This window comes from Nannospalax galili, unplaced genomic scaffold (genome assembly GCF_000622305.1).
Source record: "Nannospalax galili isolate Female #2095 unplaced genomic scaffold, S.galili_v1.0 scaffold85, whole genome shotgun sequence".
Classification (NCBI taxonomy): Eukaryota; Metazoa; Chordata; class Mammalia; order Rodentia; family Spalacidae; genus Nannospalax; species Nannospalax galili.
The window spans coordinates 11,584,233-11,608,613 of record NW_008358866.1 but is presented as its reverse complement, the minus strand read 5'-3'; the positions used below and the strand labels follow the sequence as shown (position 1 = coordinate 11,608,613).

The following is a 24,381-nucleotide window of genomic DNA, read 5'->3' as shown; positions in this document are numbered from 1 at the left end:
AGCAGCAAGATGAACTCACCAGCGAGAGAGAAGGCAAGCAGCAAAAAAGCCTGGCATTCTGCTCTGCCTTGGTCTTTCATACCAGCTGCCATCAGAAGGTAACACCCACATTTAGGGTGTGTCTTCCAGCTTTAGATGATCCAATCAAGAAGATCTCTTTCATTTCAGTTAATCCCAGATCCAATCAAGTTGACATCCAGGATTAGCCATCACAATCAGATTACCTAATTTCTCAGTAATTACTGATTACTATTAATGCTCCTTCCCACCGCTATTCTCAGATGAGTCACAATTTGTACAATAAATTATACTAACCAACCTATTATGTACCCATATTATTTATCACATTACCCTTTAAATATTTTCTTTTCTCTCTCCTACACAAGGCTCTAACTTCTTGATTAGCAAGGTTTGGCCCATGTGTCTCACTATTCACCCAGGCAGATTACAAAGCTCAGCACATTTGAATCATATTGAATAGTGTTTGTTGATTGCTAGCCATAATGTAGAAGACAGTCCTCTATATAGTGGTAGCATAACAAATTATTTAAACACCTGAATAAATAGGTGATTTATCAGCCTTGACTAATGCTTACACAACAATTAAATAATGTTGTAATAATCATATTAATATCAAAATGAAACTTTTCAAGCGTAGTAAAATCCCATTTCACATACTGAGTCAATTCATTCAAATAACATGACAAACTTTCCCATGAAGTCTATATTCTCACCAAAATTTATTTAAAAGGTGCTTTAATTATAATAATTTTGAAAGAGGGAGAACAATAATAATAAATAAATAAGTACAACTATAAAATATTATGGTTATGAGGCTGGAGAAAAGCCTGTCAGCAAATCACTTGCTGTGTAAGCATGAACACCTGAACACTCGGGTCCCAGCAACCAAGTAAAAAAGCTAAGAGTGGTGGCATGTGCCCATAACCCTCGTGCTAGAGAGGTGAGAGCAGAAGGAACCTGGGCCTCACTGTCCCAGAACCCATGTAAAAATCTAAGAGTTGTAGCAGGTGGCCATAACTCCAGCACTGGGGAGACAAGGACAGGAGGATCCAAAGGCTTGCTGTCCATCCAGTCTAGCCAGTTGTGAACAATGGGTTCAGAGAGAGACCCTGACTCAAAAAGTAAAGTGGAGAGCAAGAGACGAAGACAATAACTTTGACCTCTGGTCTCCACATGTCCACACACATTACTCATACCTGCATATGCATGTATGGACACACAAGCATATACAGACATATACACCACAGACATAAGTATACACACCAAAAAACACTATGGTTATTATTCAATTTCAGTGTCTACATGTTGTTTTTCCCTCACGTCTTTGATTTGTGTTTATTAGTTGTTTGTTTCTGAGCTAGGGACTCTCTGTGTACCCCAGACTGGCCTCAAATTCATGATCCTCCTACCTTCTAAGTGTTAGGACTACGGGCATGCACCAAGTCCAGCATAACTTTTTAAAACATTATTTGCTTTTTAAAAACTGTATGTGTATGAGTGTTGGGGTTATAGACAGTTGTTGGTTGCCATGTGAGTGCTAGGAACTGAACCTAGGTCCTCTGGAAGAGCAGCAAATACTCATCATCACTAAGCCATCTCTCCAGCACCCCCAGCACAGCATTTTAAAAGAGTACTTTTTGAGGAGTACGGGTTGTTTGCTTTTTGTTGTTTGTTGTGGCCACTTAACTGAGTATGATCTTAAACTCTTGATCCTTCTATCTCCATCTCCTTAAGTGTTGGAATTACAGGCATTACTACCATTTCCAATTTAAAAGAATACTTTAAAAATATATCTCCAGAAACATATGTAAGCCCAAATAAAGTTACTGTGTATTCAAAAACAAAATTACAAAACCCCTTGAGGTGCTATTAAAAGCTATTTCTGCCTACAGAAAATTTGTTTATAAACAAATTTGTATGAATAAGCAAAGCCGTTTCATATTTCAGCTTAATAACTGTCAGACATCTTCCAGATAATGTAACTCACTGAGAAAACATACAGGCAAAAGAAAAATGAAGGATTCCAAGACCTTGAACTATTCTTCCTCACATAGCTTATTACTAATTAGTTACAAATTACCAAGAAAAGAAAGACATGGTGGTGTGTGCCTGTAATCCCAGCACTCGGGAAGTACAAGCAAGAGGCTCAGTAATTCAAGGCTGTCCTTGACTACACAGCAAGTTCAAGGCCAGCAATTCTGTGATTCTGTGGAAGGAAGGAAGGAAGAAGGGAGGGAGGGAAGGAGGAAGGGAGGAAGGGAGAAAGGGAAGGAAGAAAAAAGGGAGAGAAAACAATCACCCAGAAAAATGTAAAACTGTTTTAAACAAAAGTCATACTCAGAAAGAACTGCGTCAAAAAATGAAATAATCAATCCACCAACATGTTTACTTAACTATAGCCTAGCTCTGGAATTGAAACCAAGCACATAAGATCAATATTAAGGGAGCTAAGGGAAGGACAGAACCAGAAAGAGTGATTCTACTCACTAAAAGCACTAAATCACAGTAATCACTAAAAGGAAAAAAAAAAAAAAAAAAAAAACCTCACGGTAGTAAACAGACAAATTGAATAGTATTTTTGTTGTTGTTTTGCTTTTTGTTTTTTGTTTTCTTGATTTTGGTTGTTTTGTTTTGTTTTTTGAGGGTGGAGGGATGTTGTTTATGGGGTTTGGTGGTGGTTGGTTGGTTGGTTGTTTTGAAGCAGTGTCTCACTAACCCAGGCTGCCCTTTAACTTCTGGGTACTCCTGCATCCACCTCCTCAATTTCAATTACAGTCTTTAATTAAATTTTCAATTATTTTCATTGTAAGAATACAGACATATTCACATATTTAAGTTACTAAAGTTGTGGCAAGTTACTGCAGGTGTTAAATAGATTTACAACTTTCTGAGGTAGCCTCAGTTTTTAGATTCTCTCACAACTAATTACAAGCTTGAGTGAACACTCAAAACAGAAATAAAGTTAACGCAAAATGAAAGACCTCCCCCTTCTACCTCCACAGTCATATCATACACAACCACACATTAATGACTATTCCTTGATCCTTATGAACTGTTATTACCTTATAGGGCAATGGACTGGGATTTCCCAAATGAAGGCAAGCTCATAGCTTTAGCCAACCATAGCAGTGGTGGGAAAAGATTCCCATCTGTAATAGGATCATTCAGTCTCCATCCATAGCAGCTAACTTGAAGGATGTTCCTATAAATAAATCATACATGCAGTATACATACAAAGAACTATTAGAATCATCCCAACTTGGTCCTCGGGTAGGGATGGGAAGGAACAGCAAAGGGAAGGATGGCCAGTGATAACATCGGGATTATTAATATGGATTGTGTGCCTACTATGTGACTGTCTTGGAGACACACCACTAAATGAAGAAAGTTCCTACCCTAGAAGGCTGAACAAACTTATTTAAGACAATTCCAGAACAAGACACTGTGGCATGTATCTGTAGTCCCAGCACTAAGGAGGCTGAGAGAGGAGGAGCATGTGAACCCAGGAACTGGAGACCAGCCTGGGCAATATAGTAAGACTCCAGCGTGGGCACAGGGGCTCACAAACGGGATCTGGTTTCAACCACGTGATCTTGCAGTAGAACACACCTCCCCAAATGGAGGTGCCTTCAGCAGTTTCTCCAATGATAAAGGGACAGAAGAACTAATTTACTCATTAAGATACACAGGGAAAAAAATTAGTTTCTTCCAGAAACAGCTTCAGAGAGTAGACTACGTAACAGACTATGGTGGTTAACTTGATGGTTGAGGCTTGGTGCATAGGTATTTGGTCAAACATTATTCCATTCTCTATATATTTCTGTAATGGCATATATATTTTATTTCACTTTATTTGTTTGTTTGTTTGTTTGTTTGTTTGTTTTTTGAGGCAGGGTGTCCCTATAGCTCCAACTGTCCTGGAACTTGCTATGTAGACCAGGATGGCCCCATCTCACAGAGATTCACCTGCCTCTGCCTCCCAAGAGTGCTAGGATTAAAGGCATGCACCACGTCCCACTTCATGTTTTTTCGGCAGGGTGTCATGATGTAGCCCATGCTGGTATTAAACTCACTATGTAGCTGAGTATGACCTTCAACTCCTGATCATCCTGACTCTACCTCTCAAATGCTAGGATTATATACTTTCACCACCATGCCTGGTTTAAAAAAAAAAAAAAAAAAAAAAAAAAACTTGAATAATAGAACAATACTGACTTCCCTCACCCCATAAGGAATTAGCAAGCCAACAACTTTTATACATAGTGGTAACCCCTCTCTGGAATACCAAGACAACTTTCAGATTTTTGACTTTTCAATCTCTGTATCATGTGAGTTAGCTATTTCTTTATAATAAGTTTCTCTCTGTCTCTGTCTCTGTCTCTGTCTCTGTCTCTCTCTCTCTCTCTCTCTCTCTCTCTCTCTCTCACACACACACACACACACACACACACATTACCCCTATTGGTTCTGTTAATCTGGAGAACTCAAGACAACTAACCACTAACTAAATATTAAAAATAAGATATGGGAAAGAAAGACACCTTTAGAAATATTATTTTTAAAGATTTTTTTTAAGGTTTACTCCCATCTTCCTCTAGCAAGAAGGATGAACTGACGGTTCTACTGGATCAACTGTAGCTAATGTTTTCCTTTCTATGTTAAGGTGAGTTTTTCTTACAAGAGACAAAATTGGGTTAGTCCAAAATGAAGCTCCTGGCATCACTTCATCTGCAAATGTCAGCCTTCTGGGGCTCTCCAGTTCCCTAAAGCTGCTACCCCATAACTCAGAGGAACACACAACATGAGCACTCTTCAGGCATCATAACCTCTAGAGAAGAAATATGGGCTCTGTTCAAACTCGGCTGGGTACATAGTCAACTAAGACAGATATCGCTGGTTCAGATCACTCAGGAAGAGAAATTTATAGAAACATTCAAAATTATAATCAGCAAAATTTTTTTCTCTTAGCTGGGCTTGGTGGCGCACCCCTTTAATCCCAGCACTCTGGAGGCAGAGGCAGGCGGATCTCTGTGAGTTCAAGGCCAGACTGGTCGACATAGTGAGTTCCAGGACAGCTGAGACTACAAGGAGACCCTGTCTCAAAAAAGACCAAAAGAAAAAAAATTTTTTTTCTCTTTAAATTATCACTTTTTTTTCCATGTAATCATTTCCTAGAGAGACAATAAAACCTTAAATGTTTTATTTGTTCACATCGCCTCTTTTCCTTTAAATAGTGCTTATAATTCATTATACATAATCACTAACTACTGGAAATTCAGTATTCGATTAAACACTGACAAAATTTATATTCATATTTTGTAAGGTTTAATGAAAATCATAATAAAATTTCTAATTATACATTAAGACAGCTTAATTAGGACTTCACCAGAACTTATGAAATGTCAGACTAGCCTAAAACTCTTAAGATCAGAGTTACCAGCTAATCTAATTAGAGCACAAGCAATACTTTAAATTTATAATTTCAGAACTTTGCTATACAATAAATACAAGTTTCTCATCATGTATATACTACAGCATTATTTACCAAAGCTTTTCAACGGTGGAAACTGTCCAATACATAAGAGGAAATGACTCTTTGACTCTCACTAAAAATATTATATACTGCTCCACAGTCCACACATGCATTAAATGACTCTCCATTCGGCCAATACTTTAGTTAGGAACAACAGGAAACGCCACATTGGCTGGTGATGTGGAACGGGAAACACGGTCAAAAGGAGTTTGGAGGCCTAGAATTTAAAATCCTGTTTTTAACTGAGTGTATGAAAATTTTATCATAGGGTTATATGTAAGGAGACAGTGAAGTCAGCATCTTCACTCATCTTCAGAGAAAGGAAGCTTACTGAGGCGCAGTAAGCCAACAGGTCAGCACAAGGGGAAAATGTTGGGCTTTCATCCAACTATTATTTTTAGAAGGGCTACTGATTAGAACACATTTTGCTTCAAATCTAGTATGGTTGGTTTGAAAAGGCACATTTTAAATAACACATCAGTATATCTTTACACAGCAACTGAACTTAAGGAAAATATCTAGTGACCATACAAATGTTACACACATTATTTAAAACATATTAGAAGGTTTAATCACTCACAACTGAGTTAGCCACAAATGTGGGAAACAATTTTATCAAATATTTAAAAACATGAACTTGGACTGGAAATCTAGGAAGATATTAGAGATCTTGTCTAGCATATGCAGGCCCTAGGTTTAATCCTTAGTACCCACAAGTACATAAACCAACAAACAAACTCAATTTGGATGGGATGGCCCACACATGAAATCTCTTCTCTCAGAAACCTAAGGCAGGAGGATTTTGAGTCTGAGGCCAGTCTGAAGTACATAACCTTAGATTTTCCATCACAGTTTTTTCCCCCCCATGATATGTCCTCCAAAGGAAAATACATTAAAAATTAATTATTAGAATTTTAAATAGCATTAAAAAAAATTTTCCGGCTAGTAAGATGCCTCTACTGGCACTTGCCATGAAGCCTAATGACCTAAGCTTGATCTCATGGGACCCTGAAAGTTGTTCTCTGACCTCCACATGCACACCATGGTACCCACACGCCCACATACAGATAGATAGACAGACAGACAGACAGATAGACAGATAGATAAACCCAGATGTCCCTTGGTACAAGTTCATCCACTGAGTCTAGTCAGTCTATCTAGAGTCACTCCCTTAGAGAAGATCAACTCTCCCTCACCCAGCAGTAATCAGTTGCCAACATTCCTTGGCTAAGGTTGAGGACTGCATCTTGGGTATAAATGCTTGACTAGATAGACTGGCCTTAACATACTTGACAGAATGCATGAAATCTGGTGGGAGAGGGGTATGGGGTGGTGAATGGGGAGGGGGTCTAAATTTGATTAAGATCTATTATATGAAGTGCACAAAAACTCTAAAATATATACATAAATAAATGAATGTAAAAAATTTTTTTTTAATCTTTTTGGGTCTCTGTAGCCCAAGCTGGCCTGGAACCCACAGAGATCCACCTGCCTCTGCCTCCCAAGTGCTGGGATTAAAGGCGTGTGCCACCATACTCAACTAAATGTAAAATTTTTTATAAAAATTATTAAAGTAATAAAGTTTTTTAAGTGTTTTGTCAAATTCCATAAAATTTTATTGCTAAGATAGTTGCATCCCCAGCACCATTATTTATATAAGAAGTTTTTTTTTTTCAGGGGGGGTTACTTTGTTTATTGTGTGTGTGTGCCTGTGTGTCTGTGTATCTTTGTGTTTGTGTGAGCACATGTGTGAGCACACATGCACTGACCAGAGGCCAACTTCGTGGAGCTGTTCTCTCTTTCTATTTTTATGTGTGTTCCAGGGATCAAACTCCAGTCATTAGGTTTACATGGCAAGACCTTCTACCTGGTGAGCCACCTCACCAGCTTCCCCACCCCTGCTTTTTTGGTAGGGGGACAGGGTTGAGAAGGTTTCATGTAGCTTAGGCTGGCCTTGAACTTTCCATGTAGCCAAAGATGAGCTTGAATTTCTGATTTTCCTGCCTCCACCACCAGAGTGCTGGGGATTATAGCCTCCATCAGGGACTGTTTATGTGATGCCATCTCTCCAGTCTCCCAATATATGAGCAATTTTTTAAGCATCACCTTTATTCTTTCCACTTATACCAGAATTAACATTTTGATGTACATGCTTACAATTTTTGATCTAGGTATAAATATATATGATTACATATAACTTCAAAAATAAAACTATAATAGAAATGCATACTAAGTATATAGTAGTCTGTTTATCATGTTTGGTCACACTAAAATCATCTTAGAAAACAAGAGCTGCATGTTCTAACCCTGTAATACTTTACACATTTATCATGATGAATTTAACCATTCCTCTATTACTGAATATGTGAGTTAGTTTAACTTTCTACTAATACAAATAACATCTGAATGCAATCCTTACTAACAATCATTGACAAAAAAAGGTAATAAACAACACAGAGAACTCATGAAAAAGGCCATATAGTGTAATCATGAGGGAAAAAGCTTACATAAGGGAAATGGCTCAGTGGAAGAACTTGCCTAGCATGAAGTTTGGAGTTCAATACCCAGAACTTGAAAAAATAAGGCAAGCCTACAAACACTTGAAAGACTTCATCTTCACCAAAACCAACATAATATACATAATTATATAATATATACAAAATTATGATTGACAGTTTTACCTACTTACAGAAAAATTATAAAATATATAAATAACACATGGTAGTGTAAGGCTTGTAAAAAAAAGTATTCCAATGCAATGATAATGATAAAAAACAATCCTTTTGAATAACAATGCAGGCAATATGGACCACCAGCTTTGAAATATTTTGCTAATAACTTTATTTTTTAAATATTTTATCATTTTTATTTTATATGCATGAGTGTATTGCTTACATGTAGGTAGGTGCACCTGTGTCATGCAATGCCCACTGAGATCAGAAAAGGGTGTCAGATCCCCTGGAACTGGAGTTACAAACAGTTGTTAGCTGCCATGTGGGTGCTAGGAATCAACCCCAGGTCCGCTACAAGAGCAGTCAGTGCTCTTAACCACTGAGCCATCTCTCCAGCCCCATAATTTTATTTTTAAATCTATCCTAAATAATTACCAAAAATTCTAGATGCAGCACCAAAACTAATTTCATGTAAAGCTAGTTCAGTTTTAACATTAACTTACTGTTATATATAAATATCAAAAGTGGGTAAAGACCTAGTCCATTATATTGCTATGATTTGAGTGTGCCCTCCCAAAATTTCCATACTGGAACTGAATGGAGATGGGACCATTAAAAGGAATTAAAGTTTCCCCCATAGGTCTGGATTAGTGTGGAGAACCTGGTGTTGTACAACATTATATAGCAGCTGTTGTTGGCTGTTGTACTGTGTTGTTTGAGACAAGGTCTCACAGAGCACATTGGCTTCACTCAGTAGCTGAAGATGACTTGTTTCCCTGTGGCATGTGCTCACGCCAGATGCCACCACAATGCTCTAGGATTTCCCAGCCCCCAGAATAATGAGCTAAATAAACTCAGATCCTCTCTTAGGACAACAATACATAGACAAGACAATTATTCCTCCATTCTTTTTTCCTTACTTGGTATCATCTAAAGCTAGAAGGTGCCCCCACAGGCTCTTATTGAGCTTGTGGCGCTAGTTTGCAGGCTGTGGGATCTTAGGAGGTGGGGCCTGACTGGCAGAAGTCATGGAGAAGAACTTTGAATGTGATATCTTCTGCTGGTTCCTGGCTGTGGGCTGTGTCCTCTGCCTCCCAGTCTTCTACCACTTGAGGAACTCGCCATCATAGGACCCACCACCAAGGACTAGGCCACTCCTGCCCCGACACCTTCCTGCCATGATGAACTATATCCTCTGAAATTATGAGCCTAAACATTTCCTAATTGCTTCTGTCAGGTGTTTTGTCCCAGTAATGAGAAAAGTAACTACTACTACACTACCGCATCACTGAAGCTTTTCATTTCTTGTCCTGCCTTTTTTTAAAGACAGGTATCTCTATATAGCCCAGACTAGCCTCCTACGCTTAGTCCTCCTGCCTTCTAGTCCAGCCCCCAGAATGTGTGTGCCACCTGCCCACTTCAGCCTTTCTTGTTGGTGGTGGTTACTGTTGTGCTATGTTGTTTGAGACAGAGTCTCATGTAACCCAGACTAGCTCCAAACTTACCATATAGCCCAGGCTAGCCTTGAACTCCTAATAATCCTGCTTCTGCCTCCCAGTTGCTGGGTAATTAAGACCTTTATAAAAAAAAGGGGGGGTGGCAATTTTACTTTACTTATTTGGGAATAGGAGGCATGTACACCCAATGCACATGTGGGAATCAGAGGACAACTTTGAGGAGTCGGTCCTCTCCTTCCACCATGTGGATCCCAAGGATCAAACTCAGGTCAGCAGGCTTAAGCACCTTTACCTACTAAGCCATCTTGCCAGCTTTGCCTCACTACATAGCTCAGGGGGCATCAAACTCACAATTCTCCTGCTCCAGTCTCTGAGTACTAGTTTCATAGTATGCACCACCACGCCTAGCGTGGTCCACCTTTTTGATGCCTGCTAACCACTATAGCACCTTAGCCCAGAGTTTCAACTGATACAAAAAAAATATTTGGGAGATCCACTTTCTCTGCTCAACATTGGGCTTTCAAACAAGGAGAAGAAACTGTCAGTAGTTTCACTCAAAACAACTTATCAGCCAGTTCTGGTAGCACAGGGCTGCAATCCCAGCTACTCAGAAGGCTGAAGGCAGAGCGGTTCAAAGCCAGCCAGGGCTACCAAGTAAGCTCAAAGGCAGCCTACAAAAACAAAAGTATCTTAAAAGGCTGGGACGATACCTCAGTGATGAAGTGATTGCTTAGCATGTGAAAGGCCCTGGGTTCAATACTCAATGCCAAAAATAATAAAACATTTGTCTTCCATTCACTCATAAATATACAGAGATTAGTTCTAACTCTACAGACATCTTAAAAAAAAAAAAAAAAAACTCCCAATGAAACAGACTAAATAGCAAACAGACCAAATAGCAAATAAAACTTTCTTTCTCTTAAAATATAGAATTTCTGAGTATCTTTACACACTGGCCATTTCATTTCTTTGTATCGTCTGGTATGTGAGAAAGAAGTAGCAAGTTAGGCTGAAAACTTAGGAACTGCAAAAAAAGAAAACTTATCAATATTTCAATCATGTTGAACTATGCCATGAAGCTATTTCCAGAACAAAAGTGAATGGGAGCAATTAATATGTCAGCAACTATATTACAAAAAAATTTTCTTTCTTTCTTCTAAGACTCCTCAACAGGGTGTTTTAAGATATAGTTCAACCCATACTTTCAAAGTTATCATGTTCTAAAAATCCACTCTATAAAAATATGCTCCCTTTTGTTTAATATTTTAACCTTTCATTTTTTTATTTTGGTCTTTTTGAGACAGGGTCTCCTTGTAGCCCCAGCTGGCCTGGAACTCACTATGTAAACCATGCTGGCCTTGAACTCACAGAGATCCACCTGCCTCTGCCTCCCAAGTGCTGGGATTTAAGGCGTGCGCCACCAAGCCGGGCCTATTTTAACCATTTTTTTAAATTACCTAAAATTTTTTATTTTATGTGCATGAGTACTTTTCTTGCACGAATGTAAGTACACCCATATCTTTCATTCCCCACAGAGGTCTGAAAAGGGCATTGATACCCCAGAACCGGAATTATGGATGGTTGTTAGTCGCCATGTGGGTGTTGGCAACCAAACCTGGGTTCTCTGCAAGAGCAGTCAGTGCTCTTAACCAGTAAGCCATCTCTCTCCAGTCCTATTTTAACCATTTTTAAACTTTTTGTAAAAGCTATAGTTTAAATAATAGGAGCAATTTAATATAATTTTGCCATTTTAATAGCTCAACAAAAGATACCCCAAGTTCTCTCTTTCAAATATTTGCACAAATATTTATGATTTTATCCAGCGTAATTATGGTTAAGATACAACCAGAGAATAATAAAAGGCTAAGCTGAGAAGGGATCTTAGTAATAAATCACAAGTTAGTCTCAATTACATGGAAGAAATCCAAAGCCCCAAGAGGCAGATTTGTCCAAGTTTACAAAATATCAAGTTAACTCTCATGGTTACTTTTATCATTATTACTTAATAACAGTTAACATTAGTACATATGGTATGCTTCAATAGAAAACATAAACTAAATACCTTCTTCAAATCACTAATCACATGTAGTAAAGACAGGTATGAAATCTATATTGACATAGTAAAAGATGAAGACAAATTTTAAGTAAAGATTAAAGTTTGTCCATCCACAATTCCAATCAACATAAGACTGAAAACAACAACATAACACAGCAAGGCAGAAATAACCATCAGACCATTAGGGAAAGGGTTTCATCTTCCAAGAAAAGACCACTGTAATATCAGAAGTCAGCATTACCATAAGCCATGCCTTTCTGAACCTCTGTGCTGAATCAAACACTCATGTCCAGCAATAGCCCCTTTAGATCACTTTAATAGTGCAAACCGGGCATACTGTTTCATAGGACTGTCCTCCGACAGACACACAGACCATGAGCAGATGCCATCTTTCCAAGCTTGGTTGCACCTGCTTGCCTAGGATGATCACAGTTAAACTTGTTAAGGGGCAGGGAGAGTCACAGGCCCTTCCCAACTGCATAAAGGGGAGGAGCTGAGGGTATGTAAGCTGAAAAAGCCTAGGGGAGGCTCCCTTGCCATTTTGTGCAGTGGTGGGGAAGCTATTATCCACGCATGGATGAAGACTTTTTAGTGTGGCCTTAGTGGGGTAGTACCCACACTCTTGTAAGTAAACCCTCACCCATTGCTCTGTGAGTAAGCCCAAAAAACTCATTGGTCTCCCAGACTGAAGTTTGGTGAAAACATATCTCAGTTTGTTGTTGGGACCATGAGAGGAAGGGGCAGACATTGTTCACACCTCCAGAAGGAATTTTAACCACACATGGTGATGCACATATGTAATCTCTGCACATACCAGGCAAAGCCAGAAAGACTGCCCCAACACTGAAGCTAGCCTGGTCTATCTAGGGATTTCCAAGCTAGACTACGCTACATCACCTTGATCTTGAAAAACAAATAAAAAGAACCCACCCAAAAATAACTAGAAGTGTATTGCCCCAAGTAAGAGCTATTCCAGTCAACACTGGCCATGTAAACCTGCTCTTCCTCAGTTACAATCTCTTCAGGCTATTTTGCTTCCTGCTGTTTCTCAGTTTCCTCTTTCTCCATCTGAAACTGCTTTAAAAGGCAGATAGAATTTGTCTTCTTTTGTCTTTGCTCTCTAGACTTCCCTGTAGCCAATGATCCTCTTAATTTAAGAAATCCCAAGTCATACTCATTGTGTCTGCTACATCCTGTTAAAAAGCATGCCCCTAATTCCATGTATATAAAATGTCCAGGAGCAAATTCATGGACACAGGAAGTAGATTACTGTTTGCCAGAGGGTGGAAGAAAAAGAATTGGGAATGACTACTAATAGGCTCAGGGTTTTTGTTGGTTGATGGAAATATTCTAGAATTAGATAATAATGATGGTTATACAATACTATGAATACACTAAAATACCCAAAGAATTGTGTACCTGAAATGGTGAATTTTTATGTTATTTTAATTTTATTTCAATTACAAAATTACTTAAAATTAAGTAAACTAAAACAAGAGCAGAGATACCTAGCATGCCCTGCCTTCTAATTTTCCTTTTATCTTCCAAAGAATAAATTCCCCATAAATAGAATTATTCAAGCAGAAATTGAAAGATCATCTGTCAGCAAAATACTATTGAGAGCTTCCTGAAGTGGCTAGGAAATTGCATTAGATTACTTTAAGTATTGTTCATCTCTAAATTTCTATGTTACCAAAGAGATTAGAAGAGATTAGAATGAGGAGAAATATCAAAAGTGACCAAGAAGAAAACTATAAAGCATAACTTGACATTTTTTCTTCCTTTTCAAAATGAGAAGACAATAACAGAAAACAACAAATTATTTTCCAAGTCTAGCAGAGCAGTGTTTATTTTGTTTGCTTGGACTTCAATTGGATTTCTGGATAAATTCCTAAACAACTTTTCTTTTTTGTGTGACAATGAAGATGTTAGAAAAAAATACAATACAGATTAAGCAAGTAATTGGATTAACAAGGTAAGCAATATATAAGCATAATAATTATTTTCCTCCAAAATTTGGCATTCTACTTTTAATGCCCATAATTCTAATAACCTGTGTCCTTCTAAGGAAGTTTAGAGCAAAGAAAAAAATGTTTATGATGTAAAAAAATTCTGCTTCAAAATGCAAGTAACCATCAGACATAATTTGCTGTAGGAAAGAATCTCTTTTTAACCAAATGATAATTGCTCAGTGAACAAAAACAAAGACCACTATATATACCCTTGAATCTTAGAAGAGGGACTGATTTAACATATATTATTTGATTTTACATAGCATATTCAATTACTTGGCATTTTTCATTTGCCTCATTATGAACCATCGGTTATAAAACATCAAAATTTAAGAGGAAATCCAATTTAATGCTATGCCATCAAAGTAATTCAAATAAAAACAAGTTAATTAGGATGACAATGCTCATATTTTCCTCTAGAAACTTATTGATTTTGATGCCCAAAAGAATGAAAGAATGGAATTTCTCAGTCAACCAAGAACTTCCTCCTCCAGTCCTTTTATAATTGAAACCACAGGAGGGTCTAGGAGGTGAAGTTTTAATGGCCCAAACGCCTTATGAATTCAGAGCTCCTAATCCACTTTGGCATCAAGAAACAGAGCTCCTCAAGGACCTTACATGATTGCAACTCATTCTTATTTCATCTTCAAAGAATACTACTCCACACAACCTGCCACAGCAGGCCCAATTGAAAAGCGGACTATCTGGCCAGCTTCTTTGAGAAACCGGAGGCTGTGCATCACATGGAAATTCAAAGAGGGATCTGTTGACCAGCAGCATCCACATCACTTAAGAGCTTGCTGGAAATGCAGAATCTCTCTTATGTCATGGTACATATCTATAATATCAGCACTCAGAAAGTCGAGGCAGGAGGACTTCCCAGAGTTCACGCCAGGCTAGGCCTCAAAGCATGTTCCAGGCCAACCAGGGCTACACAGGAAGGCCCATCTCAAAAACGAATAAAAGGGGCTGGATTGATAGTTCAGGGTTTAGAGCCCTGGCTGCTCTTGCAGATGATGTAGGTTCAGTTCCCAGCACCCACACGGAGCTAACAATTGACCTTAGCTCCAGTTCCAGGGGATCCTACACCCTCTTCTGGCCTCAGCAGGTATTACATGCACATAGTGTACTTACATACATGCAGGCAAAACCCTCATACATATTTTAAAAATTAATTGATTCAGAAAAAAGAAAAACAGAGGGGCTGGAGAGATGACTCAGTGGTTAAGAGCGCTAACTGCTCTTGCAGAGGACCCAGGTTCAATTCCCAGCACCCACATGGCAGCTACAAACCATCCTTAACCCCACCCAGTTCCAGGGGAATCCAAAGCCCTCTTCTGACCTCTGTGGCATTGCATGACATGGGTGCACTCACATACATGCAGACACTACACTCATACACATAAAATAAAAATAATAAAATATTTTTTAATAAAAAGAAAGAAAAACAGAAAAGGAAATGCAGATTCTCAGTCCCACTCTAAACTTGTTGAGTAAGTTTGCTATATCATTTTAGAACATTAAATTATTTTTATAAGGGTCAACAAAACAGGGGCTGGAGAGATGGGTCAGTGGTTAAGAGCACTGTCTACTCTCACAGAAGACTCTGGTTCAAACTCCAGCACCCACATGGTGGCTAACAATAATCCATTACTCCATTTTAAGGAGATCCAACGCCCTCTTCTGTCCTCCGTGGGCACTGCACGACATGGGTGCACATGCATACATGCAGGCATAAAATATACATGCACATAAAATAAAAATAGATTGTTTGGGGTGTTCTGTATGAAATACACACCAAAAAAATCAATAAATAAAAAAATGAGTTATAAAAAAACTCAAAAAAGTTTACTTCTAGAAAGTTGTAATATGAGAATAAATATATGCATTATTATGTTGTCAGTTAAAAAAAAAGATAAATCAAAAACATTTTTAAAAGTCAAGAAAACAAACGAGGGCAGGGGGCACAGTTCAACAGTAGAGTGTTTGATTAGCCTGCCTAAGGGCCTGGGTTCAATATCCAACATTGCCTCCCTCCTTAAAGAAAAAAAAAAAGAATGAAAGAAAACAAATGTGACGGATGAAAATCCTAAAGAACGACATCAAAAGTGGTAAATAGCTTATGAGGAAGAGGCACCACAGGCCTGATTAAGTATATATAATGACAATGCAAGCTGGTAAAATAAAGGCAGAATTTAAAAATATTAAATAATATTAAAAATAGGTGAGTAACCTGCATGATATTATAAATATGATAGAGCTAAAGAGGCTTAAGGGACTGAAAACTCTAAGTCATCAGTATATCATCTGTGGACTGATGACTAATAGCCATGTCACCTCCCTATCAAGCCACCCACTGTAGACACAATGGTCTTATTTTGGAGCTGCAGGGTTCTCCCAGAGCAAAGCAAATAAAACCCGATTCATCAAGTAGGCAAACTGGCAAAGTCACAGCTACCCAGATGCACTTGTCCCACGTCAAAACTGACCCAGGGCATCCTGAACATATAGCACCTCAGCCCCAGTATCAACTCTAGTCCTCCGGACCACACTATCAATGAAAAAAACTGATGTGAAAGGGACAGATGAGGCCAGCCTAGGCTACACAGCAAGATTTTAAAACATACACAGAGAGACGGGAGGGAAGGGAAGAAGGTGAACACTGTACATAGGGACCAGTAGCGCGGTCCCTCTCACATGCTAGGCAAGGACTCTATTAAACAGATCGACTTACTCCTTGGCTTTCCTCTTGCTTCTGGATTTGTGTTTTAAGAATTGATAAATTCCGGGCTGGAGAGATGGCTCAGCAGTTAAGAACACTGGTTATTCTTGCAGAAGACCCAGGTTCGAATCCCAGCACCCACATGGCAGCTAACAACTGTCCGTAACTCCAGTCCCAGGGGATCCAACAGCCTCTTCTGACCTCCGTGGGCATTGCACAACACGGGTGTGCTTACCTACATGCAGGCAATACATGCATACACATAAAATAAAAATAACAAAATTGAAAAAAAAATTGATAAATTTTAGATTCAAGCTTTTTTTTAAGGTGTTTTTGAGATAGGGTCTCCCTGCAGCCCCAGCTGGTCTGTAACTCCCTATGTAAACCTCAGTCTCAGAGAGAGTCACATGTTTCTGCCTCCTGGGATTAAAGGCATGTGCCACCATGACTGGCTGGGTTCAAGCATTTTAAACCTGAGTGCTGACTGCCTCTGTTTCCTCTCCTCTGCAATGGCTTGCTGGTACCGTACTTGGGAGATAACCACTGCATCAAGGTAATTTCCCACAGAACACCTACAGAAACAGAAGCTGCATTTTAACAAGATCCCCAAGAGATTCATATGCATATTACATTTAAGAGCACTGGCAAAACTTAGAATCCTCCACAAACACCAAAAGGTAGATCTCAGAGCTCTGCTCTGAACACCATACTGAACAAAAGACTGCATATACCCACGACAATGATTCTGAGCCCAAGAGGGAGAGAATACACAGAGAACCATTTCTACAGAATCACGGAACAGTTAAAGATGCACCTCTGCCCCTGCTGCTCCTCCTCTAAAACAGAGCTCTGCAAAGTGCAATACAGTCTGAGGAAACACTCACAGCATATGGTACAAAAGACTCCAACATCAATTCCCCAACCTTGTGCTTTCCGAGAGTTGAAAAAAATCTTTTTTTCAGAAAATGTTGTTTCAATAATACAAATCAAAAGATTATAAGACTTCCAAAGACAGACAGAGAGAGGGTTATGACTTCCTTACTGAGGCTATAGTGACCTCAGAAAGGTCGTTCAAGGGCAGATGAGCCCGAAGAGCCTTGTTAATAGCATGCCCACCTTTCACCGGTTCCTTACTGGGCTAGAGCCTCTCCCAGATTTTATTCACAGTGTACCTGACACATACTAGAGACTCAGTTACTGTTTTAAAATAATAGGAAAAAATAGCAACAAAAGTCAACCTCAATGACCTTGATCAATCTAAGGCACATTTCCTCAATGGAATCCCTGGTTTTTGAGAAATTTCTAAGAAAGCATAGTATCAAACCTCTAATTAAAACAGTTCAGAATATTCTCCCATCCAGTAGCTTCAAGGTAAGGTTTCTGTTCTCTATTATTAATCCTATTCTACTATTCCATGACCCTATTAAACTTATCAACCTATCCAATAAGAAACAATTGTGTCCATGAAAGACAGAGAAGTCACTGTTGGCCAGCAATATAATCAGAGGCTTGAATGTATCAAGGATGTTAAAACAGTTTCTTACTATGTAGCCTAGGCTAGCCTTGAACTCTGAGTCCTCCTGCCTGTTTTCCCAGGTCTGAGATAACAGAATGTGCCACCGCGTCTAGCTGAATCTGACCATTATTAAGTCATTAGTAAGTGTAAAGAGTAGCCTACAGGAAAGATCAGCTATTTTTTTCTAGGTCCAGATTCAAGATGCCTTAAGGTAATATTTATTTAAATTATATATAAAAGACTTGAATTGATACTGGGAACAGTATCAAACACACAGAGATCACGAACAAAATCTCAAATGAAGTACTAAAGATATTGGTATATTCATCTAGTAAAGAAAATCAAGAAAAGATTACAAAAGTATGTTTAAATATCAAAAGGGAAGACTCTAAATGGAAATCTTAACTTCCCATTGCCTAAATAAAGCTTTATGAAAATGAGGAAACACATATGGGGCTTGAAAGTACTCTGTTCCCAATAATCTATCAAGTGCTTTTCACTACACATCTTGTACAGACAATTGTTAAAGGACTCCAAGAAAAGACATTCTCTCAAAGTTTTGTTACTCAGCTTCATGTAGGTCTAGTTTAAATAAAATGTATGTAACAGCTGACTGCAAGGCCACAGAGGAAAGAGCTAATCTTATAGATTTGCCTGTCTTCTGCAGCTAGCAGCTTGCCAACACACATGACAAACCTCCAAAAGTACCTGGGAGTCTTATTAAGAATTACCACTCTCTCAGACAAAAAGTCTTAATTGTAGAATAAGCAAAACACCACTGGCACTGGAATGCAGCTCTCTAAATTTCCAAGTGAATCCACTTTCATGTTAAACAAGGGAAGCAACAAAAAAGAGTAATTGTCCTATTCATTACAAGAGATAAGAATGGCACTTCTGTTTGCAAACTTAATACACTCCAACTAGTCCTGTTAACTGCCCAATGAACCCCCAAATGCACTAACTTAGTCAACTCTTCCCATGACCCAAGTTCTTTATGAAATGGGTTAAATGTATATAACCCATTTTCACAGATTTCTTTGCTATATGAAATCGAATTTGTATGAAAGAAGCAACAAAGATACTGTTATAAAAAATGGTAACAAGGCCTGGAGAGGTGGCTCAGTGGTTAAGAACACTGTTCGGTTCTAGGGGATCCAACAGCCTCCTCTGTCCTCTGCAGGCACTGCACAACACAGGTGCACTTACCTACATGCAGGCATAACACTCATACACATAAAATAAAAATAATAAATAAAATATTTTGGGCCTGGAGAGATGGCTCAGTGGTTAAGAGCACTGACTGCTCTTGCAGAGGACCTGGGTTCAATTCCCACAGGGCAGCTATGAACGGTCCTTAACTCCACTTTGAGGGGAATCTGAAGCCCTCTTCTGACCTCCACAGCATTGCCACAACATAGGTGCACACACATGCATGCAGACAATACACTCGTACACATAAAATAAAAATAATAAATAAATTTTTTTAAATGGTAAGAAAGTCTCCTGAATTTCAAAATTCTATGCCCAAAAAGCTGGCTTATTCACATAGGAACAGACATGCTTCAGTGATAAATCCTTTCAAATGCATCAGACATACTACTGCGCAGCTAAGTTTTATACAGTACAGGACCCAATACAAGGCTGGTGTCCCACTAGGTTCAATGGCTAATGTTCTACCTGATAAACTTTCATAAACCGCTATCCCCCATCTTAAAGTCAGTGGCTAGGTTTAACAAACTCTGTGAAGAGTTCATTTCAGTTATGCCTGTCTTGATCAATGTGAAACAATGTGATCTTCTTGTTTTCTTACTAAGGGACAGAAAGATGGTGTACAAAGGAAACATGACTGTGAAATCTGGGAGCTCACTAGACAGTTTGAGGGGAGGACACCTTTGAAAACAGTGCCTAGAAGCGAGCAAGACCCTGGGGGACAAGATGGGGCAGAGACTAACACAGAAAGGTGGCAAAGAACCTCAGGAAAACTGAGCTTCCTTCAAACTAGATTTATATCTTTCATTTTAAACGCAGTTTAACTAGACATGATCCTCTTGGTCCAGAACTACTTCTACATTACACTACTGAAATAAAAATGTCCTCACTAACTCTTGTACAGAATTTCATAGAGTATTACTTTATTCCAAAATAATATTGGTTAATCAGCCATGTCGGGCATTTCTGTGGATATTTCCAAGTAAATTCTCTCTTACAGCTTCATATGGACATTCATGGGATGAAAATAACAATACACAGTGATTTTAGATTTTGGAGAACAAATTCTAATTCTTTCACATACACAACACCATGTATGCTGGCAGTCCCTAGAAAGTGGTATCAAACCACACATTTGCACCATAGACCCCTGGACTCCCCACAGAGATGATGCCAGAATCTGAGGACAGAGCTGGTGGGCAAGTACACTCAGTAAGAGCACTCAAGGGAATTCTGATACTCAACCCACCACCGCCTCCTGCCCTTATTGCCATTTCCTACTAATAACGTGCCGCCCCCCGCTGCTGAGGTGCTCTGCTCATCTACACCAAATGCCAGCTAAGTGAAGTCATTAGATAAAGCATCTGAATTCAACTGGCATTTACCAGCTCTTAAGAGGTAAAAATATATCTATGAATGGCAAGTCAATTTCACCTCCACAAAATTTCACTGTAAAGCTACATAACAAATTCTGGTATGAAAGCTGTATACCGTCACGGCTTTTCAGTCCAAGCATTTAAGTCAGTTAATATAGTTCCATATATCAAATTTTCACTAACAGTGGGAAAAAATTCCAACAACATTCCTCATGATCCATTTATGATTAAGTAGCAAATAACTCAGATATTTTTAAGCAAGTAAATAAAGAGAATTATTTCAAGGTTAGCATAAATCATCCAGTGTACTTTATATCTCATAGCTTAGAGCACATACAGATTCAGAAAGTTACTAATGACAGGTAATCTTAAGAACTATTTGTTAAAGCAGTGGCATTTCAAACCATCACTCCTGGTTTTCAGTGTTCACATGACTCCAGTCCATTGGAATGTATCTCACAAACTTCTTCAACTTTCATATATCCCCCTGTTAGTGTGTGCCCACTGTACAGCACATTAACAAAATTTGAGACTTCCCAAACTCCACACTTCTAAAATCACCTGACAACAGGAGAATATCAACAATCTTGAATTTTTTACAAAACCTAGTAGTTGTCAAGTCTATTCTACATACAGTTAGGCCCCGATGCTGAAAACAAACTTAGAAAACAAACCAAGAAAGCACACTTACCTTAATCGGAGCACAACTAAACTTAATTTTCCTATTTGCCGGGATTTCTTCTTCTTCTGGTAAGCCAAGGATTTCAGAGTATTCCATATCAGGCTGATAGCAATTGCTCTCATCACTGCCCTCGTCATCCTGCTCAGTGCCTGTCTCTCCCCAGTCTGAGTTATACCTGGATCTCACCCTATACACGTTATAGTCACTATGCATATATACATGGGAACTCTCAAAATTATTTGAGTCTTCAGGTAGTTCTTTTCCACAGCTAGATGCAGAAGCATCAGGAGAGGTTAAATCACCACCTGTAAGGTCTTTCCTCTGTTGCTCTGCTGTCTCAATCCCAACCAAATTAGCTTCACCATCTTTTAAAGCTTCGTTTTGTGGTGAGAGGATTTCAGACTTGGGCATCGCCTGGTTTTCAGCACAGGGTTCTTCAGAAACGTCTTTGTCAATTCTGTCCAGAGTCTCTTGGTGAGATGTAGAGTCCTCGGCTTCCTTGCTCAGCTGTCTCTCTTCACTAGGCATCGAAGCTAGAGAGGTACTTTGCGGAGCCACTTCTGGTACTGGAGTTGCATTACTCTCCTGAGCATCCTCTATATCAACACCTTCTTTATTCGAAGACCACGAATTAGAATCTTTAAGGTGGCCAAAAGTGTCAAGATTGGTAACGGTAACAGATGGCAAATTCAGAGGATAATGCCCAGTCACTGAGTAGTCACTGCTTTCAGTCTTCTCAGAAACGATGGCACCCGGGGACTCTGTGTTCTCAAATACTGCACTCAGTTGACTCACAGTTGGAGAGACAGCCTCAGTCCGGGAGCTAAGGCTGTCCAAGGAATCACTGCTGCCTCTGTTGGACTTAGAACCACCCCACTCATCTTGTGGTTCAGTCCCTCCAGCTTTCTCTTTCTTTGGGGAATAGCGATTATTTTGTCCTGACTCATGCACACTTCTCTCAAACATCTTTCGAGTCTCTGTAAACTTAGAATATGAAGGGCCATCATGCATTGTGTCAAATCTACTAATTCTTTCAGAAACAGAGGACTCCAACCTAACAACGGAGCCATCTGTTTTCTCCAGAAATTCTTTGGGCTTCATTCTTCTCTGAGGGGATGAAGGTCTACCTTTCCCCCTCGTTTTGGCGACCACAGCGGCATTCTCATTGGGCTCCATACCCATCTGCATGAATAGGTTCTTAATTCTGTTGACATTGGAGCCATATTTCCTACCCCTGCTCTGCTGGGAGCCCTCACCTTCTTTTGTTTTCTGTTCCCCATCTGACTTGGGTTTGTCAAAAGTACTTTTCAGGGCCTGGAACTCAGTCCTGTATGCATTCCTGTGAGGAGAGGCACTTCTGAGAGTGGTTCGTTCACCTGAAGACTCAGCTTTCAACATTTTTACTTCAAGGGTGAAAAGCCAATGCTCATAATGATTGGGTGGAAAAAAAACACCTCTTCTTAATCCCCAGTATTTGGTTAAGTAAAGGAAATCTCGAATGGCATACTTTTTCAGTGATAGTCCCAAACAGGTGTACCAAGAAATTATTCAGTCAAGAGTTACACAAAATGGCTTTTTCAAAGCAAGACTAGAGGTTCATCTGTAATAGAAAAGAATAAATTCTGAATTCAGGTACTTATCTGAACTTACACTCAACTAATACGAACTTTATTTTCCAAGTGTTTTAGCCACATTTCAAATAAACTACTTCGAAATGGGAAGTTAAAGAAGTTCAAAAGTTATTTTGACTAGTTTTTGGTGACAAAGATGTTTCAAACAAAACCTAGAGAGATCCCTACCAAAATTTACAGCCCCCCCACACACACACAAAGCACATTTGACAGCAATATTTTAGCCCAAGTTTTGGTTGCTTTAGTGAATGATCATAAAAGATCCCAACAACTCATATACCTCTTTAAGAAGTCACCAAAATGGCCATCAAAGTCTATTTCATTTGGGAATTTTCCATAAGGTAGACCAGGTAGAAGTTTGGGGTATGTGTCTCCAAACTCTAAAACCTGCCCACAGAGGCTTGATCATCATTCTGGTCCAACAGTCTCATCTACGGCATCCCCAAGGCAATAGTGCTTCAATTTCAGGACAAAACTGGCAGAGTTAAGTTCTGGAATGTCAATTAAGTTTCACTCTAAGTTCTTATAGACATTGTTTGAAAGTTTCTTATGAGTGGCTATTATTAATTAGGGAGTGGGATGTTGACTCTCATGGGAATAGATGCATGGGAATGTGTCACTCAGAACGCGTGAATCTATCAATGCCACTCCTTCCACAGTCCTCACTTGTTTATTCCTCCTGACCCCTAACTTACAAGCTGAAAACCCAAACGCCATGCATTGCATGCTTACTGCTCTCCAGCGCCCAGTCCAACAATTCAACCACACAATGCGGTTCTAAAGATTTTTCATTTTGTTTTTGTTTTGTTTTAATATCATGCCGAACCACATCGCCCTCATGCTCCATCAGCTGTGGAAGCCCACACTTTCAGTTAAATCAGCTCCAAACTCGTTTCCTGGCCCAGCATGCATGCGTGGCCCATGCAGGCAAACAAGAAAGGCTTTCTGAGTGTGGTGCCTGGTTTTTTGTATTGGTTTTTTTTCTCTCTCTCTTTTATTTCTTCTTTCTTGTAAAGCATAGACAATGTCCTTCTGCCCATAAACACCCTCCCCTCTCCCCTGCTCGCACACCCCGTTCCCTCCCCCGCCAATTCTAGCCCGAGGGGGCGGAGGCGGGGGCGGTGGGGCCGCCGGGGATTCAAAACCTGCCCTCACAAAAGACAAACATAAATAACACCAACTTGAGAGGCAGCCGATTCCCAAGCCTGGTTCGGGACGCAGTCCCTCGGCCCCGGGGTAGGGCCGGGAGAGCAGGTGACGCCAAGCGCTATGGTAGGAGGTCGCAGTCTAGCTTTGTGCCAAGCAGCACCTGGAGTCCTAGCACATTGGCTGCGGCTGCCAGGCGGATCCCAGAGTGGCTCGGGGAAGAGCCGAGCTCCCCGGCCACATTAACAAGAGCGCAAATGACTGGGTGATGATCACAAATGCCTGTTTTTCCTGCCAGTGTGCCGGGAAACAATAGATCCCACGGATAGAGCCTCCGCTCCTCACCCC

General features: G+C 39.5%; 1 protein-coding gene across 7 annotated transcripts in view; it reads right to left on the bottom strand.

The window, feature by feature from the left end:
* Positions 1 to 24,381, bottom strand: part of Ppp1r9a (protein phosphatase 1 regulatory subunit 9A) — a 337,004-nt gene that overhangs the window by 312,081 nt on the left and 542 nt on the right. For 6 of the 7 annotated variants that reach the window (XM_029558365.1, XM_029558368.1, XM_008822569.3 and 3 more), the window contains exon 2: positions 21,266 to 22,856. In XM_029558365.1, the coding sequence (XP_029414225.1) occupies positions 21,266 to 22,654 (1,389 nt within the window). In that variant the 5' untranslated portion in view covers positions 22,655 to 22,856. Of the gene's footprint in view, positions 1 to 21,265; positions 22,857 to 24,068; positions 24,344 to 24,381 lie in introns of those variants that run through there. The other variant, XM_029558364.1, reaches the window with a different exon arrangement.